Consider the following 10763-nt stretch of genomic DNA (forward strand, 5'->3'; position numbering starts at 1 on the left):
CCTCAGGTCTTAGTTTGCAGCATCTGATCAGATTATCAAGCAGAACTGAAACGGACCTGAAAACAACCAGATGATCAGTCAGGTTTCTGTGTCGCTGTGTTTCCATTGTTGGTCAAACCAAACATCCTCCTTCTCCTCCATGTTTCTCTGGATGCAGACGTTTCTGTATGTGTAGATTTGCAGAGTGGGTAACGTTGTCTTTTCTCATATTTCCTTTTGGTACAGCTTTGAATTTACTTCAGTTACTGAATTTTTAGATAGCCATTCTCTATTTTTAAAGTTTTTTTATGTGTTAATGCTTGTGCTGCTTCTCTGAGGACTGATGTTGTCCCTCAGGGACAAATAAAGTTTTATTGAATTGAAAGGGAGCATCAAAGATCATGAGCCACAGTTGTACTGGTAAGGTTAAGCTACAAATAAATCTGATAAATAACCAAAAAATATAAAGTAAGCCAAGAACCAATGTTAAATTCAAAGTAATCCAGACTAAAAAGATCCAAGATTCTGTTTAAAATCACTGAGTTTCAATCAGATCATCAAGGTTTCATCTGGACTTTGAGTTCTTCATGCTGAGAACATCAGAGCTGCTGTTTGCTCACTGAGATCTTCATCGGTAGGATTTTTACTTTACCCTCAGTGTTGAAGAATGGAAACATCTTGTCAGTGAAGGTGTGTGTGAAGGTGTGTATGTGTGAGTTAGTGTCCAGATCAGAGAAGGACAGCTTTCCTCTGTCCCAGTCCAGATTCACTCTGATCCTCTGGAGCTTCTTCTGGACTGAGAAAAACATGGAAGGAGATGGAGGAAACAGTGCTGAGTATTTACCTTCAGAGAACCATAGACACGACCTTCCAGACTCTCTGATTCTCTTACTCCGGACAGACTCTTCTATCACACCAAGCTTCCAGTCTTTACTGTCTCCAACATCAACATCCCAGCTGTGGTTCCCTGAGTTGAAGCCCTCAGAACTCAGGACAGACCACCATCTAAACCTCTCTGGATTATCAGGAAGCTGCTGTTTCTCTCCTAAAGTCAAACTGGTCAGATCTTCAGACAGGAGAAGTTCTGGATTAGCAGTGTTTGGGTCCAGGATGAGAGGAGTGTAGGAGACCATGTTCTCCATGTTGCTCCAGATGTTGAAGGCCAGGTTGCCCAGATGTTTGGCCTGGTCTATCAGAGCTCCTGAGGGCAGCTGTGGATCCTCCAGCAGGGGGCAGCGCTGGACTCTTTCCACTGCAGCCTTGTAGTTGTGCAGGAATGAGACGTCTTCAGCTCTCAGCTCCTCCTCTGTGGCTCTGACTGTGTCTGAAAGAGCTGCTATCTCTCTGCTCAGAGCCTCCATCTTCTCCTTCATCATCCCACTCTTCTGCTCCTCTTCCTCCCTCAGTGCAGCCAGCCTAGCCTCCTCTTCCTCTGCTAGAAACTGATGAAGCTTCTTAAACTGCTCCTTAATCAGCCTCTCTGTGTGTCGGGCCTGGACCTTCATGTGTTCTGCTGTCTGATCAAACTCCTCTAGAACTTTCTTCCTGAGCTCCAGGTTCTCCTTTAAAGGTTCCAGAGTTTCCTGAAGGTTCTTCTTGTGTTGCTGAGCAGCTTCATCGATGGGTCTGAATCTGTGCTCGGTGTGTTTCTCTGAATCTCTGCAGACGAGACACACTGGCTGCTGATGGTCCAGACAGAAGAGTTTGAGTTTCTCAGAGTGCAGACTGCAGAGATCCTCTGAAGCTCTCTGGTCTCTCTGCTGTAGGAAGGTCTCACACAGGTTCTTCAGAGCCAGGTTACAGGGTGGATTAGCCGTTAAAGATCTTTCCCTACAAACTGGACACTCTTGTGCTGCTTTCTCTCTCCACCAGTTCTTCAGACACTCCTTACAGAAGCTGTGGCTACATGACAGAAGAACCGGATCCTTAAAGACGTCCTGACAGACCGGACAGCAGAGATCCTCCTCTGATCTGGAAGCCATTTAGTCTCTGAGTGAAGCTGCAAACACAGAAGGTCCAGTCAGTCTTGGTTCCCCTCCCTCCTCTACTAAGGTCCCTCAAAGTGACTCTGATTGATGTTCTGGGTCCAACTCACCTTCAGGGTTGGAGGTTTCCTCTTTTCTCTCTTGAACTCACAGGAAGCTGCTGGTTTGGTCTGAAGGTGAATCGGATCGTCTGAGAGTCTCTCTGCAGGGACCAACGATCACAAACTGCTTCCTGAGGTGTGTCTGAGTCCAAAGTCTAGAATTCAGCCTTTTAGCTGCTGTAAAATTCACTGATTAACAGGTTTTATTTGTTCTGACCAGAACCTGTAGAATCAGCTGTCCTCAGACAAACTGAGGATGTGTGATGGATGCTGAGAGAGAGAAGCAGCTGAAATGAGACGTGATGGAGGCGATTCACGTCGATTAGTCTAATCCAGCAGGAACAGCAATAGCAGGATGATCAGACATGCAGATCCGTCTCACACAGAAGGATCGATAATCATTTCTGCTGTCTGACCCGTGTGTAACTGAGACACGGCTCACATTCTGAATCTGAGAATTTGACGGCCTGACGGAGATGGATATCGTGCCGTCTGCAGCATTTATTGCTCTGTGAGGCTGGAAGGGAGAGTGGAAAAGCGGAGAGATGATGATGTTTTGAATGAATGAAGCTCAAACTGAATAAAGATTCTGTCTGAGAGGATTAAGATCATAAAGATCTCCCAGTGAACTCTCAAATCGCTGCATCACAACAGTTCCCAACATTTCTGTTCTGCTTTTCCCTCTAAGAACTGCTGCAAACATCCAGAGAAGACAGAAAGGTCCTGGAAGGGATCCAAGCCTCACATTATTTTGAGGGACTTCTGAGAGGAGGAGATCGGGGGACCCTGAGTTGATTAGCTTGCTTCAGATAAAGGCCTATTGATTGACAATGGATTGGGATTAGAGAAGCTGATCCTTCAAAAACAAAAACCCTCACAAACTTTCTTTGCTCCTTTATCTGGCGTCTCTCTCATCTGCCGTGGAGAAGATTAGTCCAGCTGCCGGCGAGGAGCATCGATCAGTGTCAGCTCACATTCTTCACGCTGCCCTGAATCTCCAGCAGCTCAGTAAAGCCTCTCAGTGAAGCAGCTGTTAAAGATGCTTAGATGTTTTGGGAAAGTTGCTCTGATGTCGAGGGTCATGAAAGAAGCTGAGTCAAATGGACATCAGAGCTTCTCCATGATCCTTTGCACTGAGTGGGGCTAAGAGTTTCCAAGCACACATCATGCAGTTCCTTTTACACAACCACAACCACAACCAGAAGTTCATTGCTGCACATATATCCAACATTTTGACCCTTGGTCAATAGCTTGCTATGTAAATGATAATTATTAATGTTGTCGCACCACTGAGATCTGTGAATGAGAACAGAAACACACGAAGAAGAACACATTGGAGTAGTTCATGCCTCCTAATAAACATTTTGACCCTTGGTCAACAGCTTCTAAACACATTTTTATTAACAGGAATAACAGGAAGCAGATGCATATTCCCAACCCTCATGTGACAGAGAGTCATTTAACCTGCCATATCTCCCACATGACACATTGAAGGCACATAAAAATTACATGTGGCCACCAGAAGGCTCACGTTCTCTGTTCAAATTGTTTTTCTCAACCAGCTAGCAGCTTTTCCGGCTCTATTCTCGTGTTTTACAGCAACTTGTCTGATTAAATTAGTGGTGCTGTGGGCTCTTATTCCCACTATGAGGGTCATTCTTATTACCCAGGTATGCAAGTTCTCAGGAGGTCAGGGGAATTCTGCAAGTGGGACAGATCCAGAGGATCTTCCCAGAACTGTTAATTCAATTTTATCTAGGAATTTAGTCGTCATGTTTTGAAAGAATATTGAAACAATAATAAAATATGTGTATTCTTTTTTTATTTATACATTTATGCTTATTTAATTCAATTTTATTTATATAGCACCAATTCATGAAATATGTCATCTCAAGGCACTTTACAAAGTCAAAATCATTCAGATTATACAGATTAGGTCAGATTATACAGATAGGTCAAAACAATTTCCTATATAATGGAACCTGTTGATTGCATCAAAGTCTTGACAAGCAGCATTCACTCCTGGAGAAGTGTAGAGCTACAGGGACAGTCGTCTGCATTGTCCATGGCTTTGCAGCAATCCCTCATACTGAGCAAGCATGAAGCAACAGTGGAAAGAAAAACTCCCCATTAACGGGAAGGAAAAACCTCCAGCAGAACCAGAACCAGGCTCAGTGTGAACGGTCATCTGCCTCAACCGAATGGGGGTTACAGAAGACAGAGCAGAGACACAACAAGAGAAACAAAAAGCACAGAAGCTCACATTGATCCAGTAATCTGTTCTACATTAGATGGTAATAGCGGGTGATCTGTCATCCCTGGATGATGTGACAGCTAACAGAACGCCAGACCAGGTGTACCTTCTATGAAGAGCAGAAAGAGAGAGAACAAATTTAAAAGCTGAAATGATGACAAGCAATGCAACATTGAAGAACAGTTGAACTCAGCAGAGTGAGAGAAATAGACCCTGATGTCCTCCAGCAGCCTAAGCCTATAGCAGCATAACTATAGAGGTAGCTCAGGGTAACATGAGCCACTCTGACAAGAAGCTTTGTCACAAAGGAAAGTTTTAAGATTAGTCTTAAAAGTAGACGGGGTGTCTGTCTCACGGACCAAAACTGGGAGTTGGTTCCACAGGAGAGGAGCCTGATAGCTAAAGGATCTGCCTCCCATTCTACTTTTAGAGACTCTAGGAACCACCAGCAGACCTGCAGTCTGAGAGCGAAGTGCTCTGTTAGGAACATACGGGGTAATCAGAGCTCTGATATATGATGGAGCTTGATTATTAAGGGCTTTATACGTTAGAAGAAGAATTTAAATTCTATTCTTGATTTAACAGGAAGCCAATGAAGGGATGCTAAAATAGGAGAAATATGATCCCTCTGGTTGATTTTCATCAGAACTCTTGCTGCAGCATTTTGGATCAGCTGAAGACTTTGAACTGCATTTTGTGGACTTCCTGATAGTAAAGAATTACAATAGTCCAGCCTTGAAGTGAACACAAGTGACCCTAGAGTTTGAGGAGTATTTATTATTAACATGAACAAACTGGAATCTGTCCAAAAGATAAGATTTAAACCAGCCTAATGCTTTCCCCTTAATCCCTACAGTATGCTCAAATATTTGTAGGAGAATATTGTGATCAACTGTATCAAATGCAGCACTGAGATCTAACAGGACAAGTATAGACACAAGTCCATTATCTGAGGCCATGAGAATATCATTAGTGACCTTCACCAGAGTTGTTTCAGTGCTATGATGAGCTCTGAAGCCTGACTGAAACTCCTCAAGTAGGTCATTACTTTGTAAATGTTCACAAAGTTGATTAGCAATTACTTTCTCAATAATTTTAGATAGGAAAAGAAGATTAGATATAGGTCTGTAGTTCACTAACTCATCTTGATCAAGAGATGGTTTCTTAAGTAAAGGTTTAATAACAACTACTTTAAAAACCAGTGGTACTGTCATGATTTGGGTTTTGTTTTGGTTTATGTTTATCATTTGATCAGCTATTCTTGTCTTCCACCTCAGGTTTTGTCTGGTTTTAGATTCTTCAGCTTCTTTACTGTTTTAATTTATCCGGTCTTTGTATTTAGTTCTGGTCTCCCTTCAGTGCTCTGTGTAGTCTTAGTTTATCTTCTATCTTAGGTTCGTTCTTCATGGTTATTTATGTTCTAGGGTTGGTCTAGTGTCTGTTCCTTTCCACGTGTTTTCTGTCAGCTTGTTTCCTCCTGCAGCCTCTTTTCCCCCTCTGATTACATCCACCTGTTTATGGTTAATTGGCTCACTCTCTCCTTTGTTCTCCTGCCTTTTTAAGCCTCCCTCCTATGCCACTTCCCTGCCAGTTCATTGTCAATTCTAGTCATGTCAGTTGTGTGTGTCCATGTCAGGTCTCCGGTGAGTTTAAGTTCCACATTTTTTCCTGTACTGTTTACTTCTGGATAATTTAAGTTTGCCACCTCCCGGTATGAGTTTTATGGACTGCCTTGTTTGTATCATTTTTGGATTAGGATTTTTTACCTCTGTTTTGCCTTAATCTAATCATTAAATCCTGCTTGATCTCAAAACCTCTTTGTCTGGTCGAATTCTGGGTCTTCCTGTCTCTGAGCTTCATGACAGGTACATATCCATTTACTACGGATAGATTAATCATGTCTAAAATAGTGTCACTGATCAGAGGGAATACCTCCTTAAACAACTTGGTTGGGATTGGGTCTAACATACAGGTAGAAGGTTTAGATGAAGCAAAAATTTTAGATAGCTCAGAAAGCTCTACTGTTTCAAAACAGTTCAAACACTGCACAGATTCTAAAGATTCCTCCAATGCTGCCTCACTTACTGAGGACGAGGTAATCATGTTTGGGAGGATGCCAATTATTTTATTTTTAATGGAATCAATTTTATTTATGCAGAATCCCACAAAATCATTACTGCTAAGAGCTAAGGGAATGGATGAGTTGTGACTCTGAGTAAGTTTGGCAACTGTACTGAAGAGAAATCTAGGATTATTTTTATTCTCCTCAATTAATGATGAAAAATATGCTGCTCTAACTCTGCGAAGGGTCTTTTTATACAGCAGTAGACGGTCTTTTCAGACTAGGTAGGATTCCTCTTGGTGTGTAGAGCGCCATTTTCACTCCAATTTCCTAACATTGTGCTTCAAGGAACGCAGCTCTGAATTAAACCAAGGAGCCAGCTTCCTGTGAATAATCACCTTCTTTTTCAAGGGAGCTACATTGTCTAATGCAGAACGCAATGACGAAGTCATACCGTTAACAAAGACATCTATCTGTGAATGGGAAGAAACAACATTGCTGCCATCTACAGGGCATTTCTGCAATACTGAGGATATTAAAAGGGGGACAGACTCTTTAAAGTTTGATACAGCATTATCTGATAAAGATCTACTATAATGGAACGCTCTTTTGGGGGTGGAGAACTCAGTTAGATTAAACTCAAATGTTATTAAAAATGATCAGATAGGACAGGGTTGTAAGGAAATACTGTTAATTCTTCACAATCAATGCCATATGTCAGCACAAGGTCTAAAGTATGGAGCCAAGAGTGTGTCGGTTTATGCACATTTTGAGCAAAACTAATTGAATCTAGGATAGTTTTAAAGGCTACACTAATGTTATCACATTCAGTGTCAACATGGATGTTAAAATCACCCACTATAATAACCTTGTCAGTATTTAACACCAAATCAGATAAGAAGTCTGACAACTGATCCAAAAAATGAGAGTAAGGGCCTGGTGGACGATACAAAACAACAAACAGAAGAGGTTTTATTGCTTTGCAATTTGGATGAGGGAAACTGAGGGTTAAATGTACAAAAGAACTGTACTTTTTAATTGGCCTAGGACTAATTAATAAATCAGACTGAAAGATAGTTGCCACTCCTCCTCCTCTTCCCACAGATCTGGGAATGTGGAAATTTGAATAACTGGAGGGAGTTGACTCATTTATACTAACGTAGTCCTCTTGTAGCCAGGTTTCTGTTTTATTTTTAGGTTCAAGGTGAACCGTATTGATTTTTATTCGATTTTTATGATTTGTTCCTTTTAGATCAGTTTTTGATCTGTTAAGTTTTGGCCTTGGGAAAGACACCGTCTCAATAGGATAATGGGTGGTTAACAGTACAGAAGCTGCAAAGAGGTAGTGTTAATTTAGTTAACGAAAACTAAACGAAAATATTTTCGTCAACGCACATTTTTCACCGAACGAAAACTAGACGAGACGGGACTAAAATCCCCACTAATAAACAATAACTGTGAGTAAATTAGAAATAATTTTCATAGCCTAATAAAGACGAGACGAAAATGCAGTTCGGTAAATAAAGACTGGGCTAAAATCTATGGACATTTTAGTTCACGAACAAAGACGAGACAAAAATTACATATTATTATATGATATGGTTTCGTCAAATCCTGTCTCCTCCTCCGCTTCCTCCTCGTCAGCTCTTCCGCCACACACCCACTTTCAAACCTGGAGCGGGCGGGCACAGAGTACCTTACATAACACATGGAGCAGACAGGAGCTGGATTCACGGCGAGGCGGCGACAGGTTAAAAGTAAAACATGCTTTGCACGGGGTTCGGGAGAAAGAGGAGACGTGATATATGGACACATTTTCGCTTCATTGAAGTAGAGAACAAAACCCAATGCTTGATTTCAGTCGAAGGGAAGGAATGTGGCCACATGGTAGCTGGAAAAAACACAACAAACCCGAAGACACACGTTGCAGTTCAACACAAAGGCATTGTTGTAAGTTAACAGAAAGATTGGTGGTGGTTGTTTATAATGTAACATTAAATTAACGGCTATAATGTCCCAATGATAAACTAACTAATGTTGGCTAACTTTCATAGCCTGACGACAGTTGAGAGTGAGATTGTGGTCTGGGGGGGTTGGCGGGGGGGGGGGGGGGGGGGGGGGTTGAGGGTGCTGTTGGTCGATTCAAGACGGTCACTCTTTTAAACGGACTTTGCTTTCATGTTACAGTTTGTAATAAAACATGACGACTTACCATTTCATTCGCACGCAACACGGACCGTAGAAGTGTTTCACTTTGGATGAGGGAAACTGGTTTGCGCGGCGGCGGTCCTTGCAGCTGTGTTACCTCTACTACTGGACGTGCGGAAACCATTGTACCGCAAATTGGTTCCGCCATGACGCGAAGCGTCCGGACGCGTGCGTTTCAAGAGTGAGATTTTCATTGTAAGATTGAGATTTTCAAAGTAATGCGTGTGAGCGTGTGCAATTGATGAAATGCGTGTGTCACACGGTCAATGCGTGAGAGTTGAGAGCTATGACTTAGGTTGTTTTTGTGAGTTTGAAATGGATTATCAAATGTAGTTTTTACAGAGACTTAGTTTTTGTTAAGGAAAAAAACAGACCTATATGCTACTTATACACTTGGAATTCCTGTTATGCTGTGCATCTATCCTGACATTGTATTAATTTCTGTTCCAGGTCGAAGATACACCACCACCAACAACCTACCAGCCACCCAGAAACAATGACAGGCCAGCTATACAAGCTTCCTTAATTGACCACACAAAATACAAAGCTGACTCTCAGGACCAACGTTTCAAAGAGAAAGCCAATTTGAGTTGGATACTTGAATTCATTTTAATGTTTGAATTGGATTGAACACACATAGGTCTTGCCTTTTGTTGGCATGACTGTTGAATTTTTGTAGTTTAAATGTTAAAACGTGTACAACTGTGATTAAAAATGAATTCCTGTTCAGCTTATTTGCAAGTTAAAAAAAATGTCATACGTTCTAGCAAGCTATGCCTTGTTTCACCTTAAATACTGTACCTTTATATACCATGTGAACTAGCTGGTAGGAAAGCACTTTTGTTGTATTAGTTGGAGTTTTTTTTTCACAACATTGACCACAAATCTATTTATTTTATTATTCTATGTGGACTAGCTTTAAACACCCAGCACTTGTGTTAAGTTAAAAATACACTTTATTTTATTTATTTGTTTCCTTTGTCAGGTGTGTTTTATTTGTTTTAATGCAAGCATTTGTGTTTGTGTCTTTGAACCTTAACAATGTTCAAAAAAATATGCAAATATTGTCAGAACATCTTCCATGTCTGCATGTGTTCATGAAAATTGTGTTTTTTATCAAAAAGATGAGAGAAAATGTTGAAATGTGAAATAATTTTAGGAAATGTTAAATATTATCTGCTGACAAAAAAGTAAAAGGTTAAAATGATGTCCTGACTAAAACTAGACTAAAATGTTGACAGTTTTTGTTGACTAAAACTAAACAAATAAAATAATGTTTTCTTGGACTAAAATAAAGACTAAAATGCTCGACATATAGTCGACTAAAACTAGACTAAATAAAAATGAGATGATGTCGACTAAATGTGATTAAAAACTAACAAGCGAAGCTGAAACTGGACTAAAACTGAAACTAAATTTAAAAATGGCTGGTAAAATTAACACTACAGAGAGGTGTGTTAAACTACAGCTCTGCTTCCTGGTCTGGACCCTGGGTTGTCAGCATTTAGGAGAACTAATAAATCCGGCCAGATTCCTAGAAAGAAGAGCAGCACCCTCCAAAGTGGGATGGATGCCGTCTCTCCGGATCAGACCAGGTTTTCCCCAGAAAGTTCTCCAGTTATCAATATAGCCCACGTCGTTTTCAGGACACCATCTAGACAACCAGCGGTTGAATGATGACATGCGGCTAAACATGTCATCACTGGTCAGATTAGGCAGGGGACCAGAGAAAATTACATTGTTTTTGCAAACTTACACACCGAAGCAATACCAACTTTAGTGAACTCCAATCGGCGTGACCGGGTGTCATTACCGCCAGCGTGAATAACAATCTTACTGTATTTACGCTTATCCTTAGCCAGTAGTTTCAGGTAAGATTCTATGTTGCCCGTTCTGGCCCCTGGCAGGCATTTAACTATGGTCCTTGGTGTCTCTAGTGCCACGTTTCTGACTATAGAGCTGCCAATTACCAGGGTCGGCTTCTCAGTGGGTGTGTCACTGAGTGGGGAAAACTTGTTAGAAACGCAGATGGATTGGTGGTGACCTGGGGGCTGGGATCTAGAGCTATGCTTCCTACGAACCGTCACCCAGCCAGCCTGGTTACCCAGCTACTCGGGTGCTTCTGGAGGACCGCTACATAAAGTAACTCTATGTGGCTCTGCGCTAGCAAAGGG

General features: G+C 41.5%; 1 protein-coding gene across 1 annotated transcript; it reads right to left on the reverse strand.

Moving 5' to 3' along the window:
- Positions 1-349: 349 nt before the first annotated feature.
- On the reverse strand, positions 350-2124 carry LOC118567212 (nuclear factor 7, brain-like). The gene is made up of 2 exons (XM_036151753.1): positions 2075-2124; positions 350-1978 (listed from the first exon to the last, which is right to left on the reverse strand). Exon 2 carries the CDS (start codon positions 1959-1961, stop codon positions 579-581), a length of 1383 nt encoding a protein of 460 aa, XP_036007646.1. The 5' UTR covers positions 1962-1978; positions 2075-2124; the 3' UTR covers positions 350-578.
- Between the last annotated feature and the right edge of the window lie 8639 nt (positions 2125-10763).

The sequence above is a fragment of the Fundulus heteroclitus genome, chromosome 20, assembly GCF_011125445.2.
Source record: "Fundulus heteroclitus isolate FHET01 chromosome 20, MU-UCD_Fhet_4.1, whole genome shotgun sequence".
NCBI classification, from domain to species: Eukaryota; Metazoa; Chordata; class Actinopteri; order Cyprinodontiformes; family Fundulidae; genus Fundulus; species Fundulus heteroclitus.

Bases quoted from the DNA above. Each gene is read 5' to 3' on its own strand.
- LOC118567212 (XM_036151753.1), bottom strand. From the start codon at position 1,961: ATGGCTTCCAGATCAGAGGAGGATCTCTGCTGTCCGGTCTGTCAGGAC.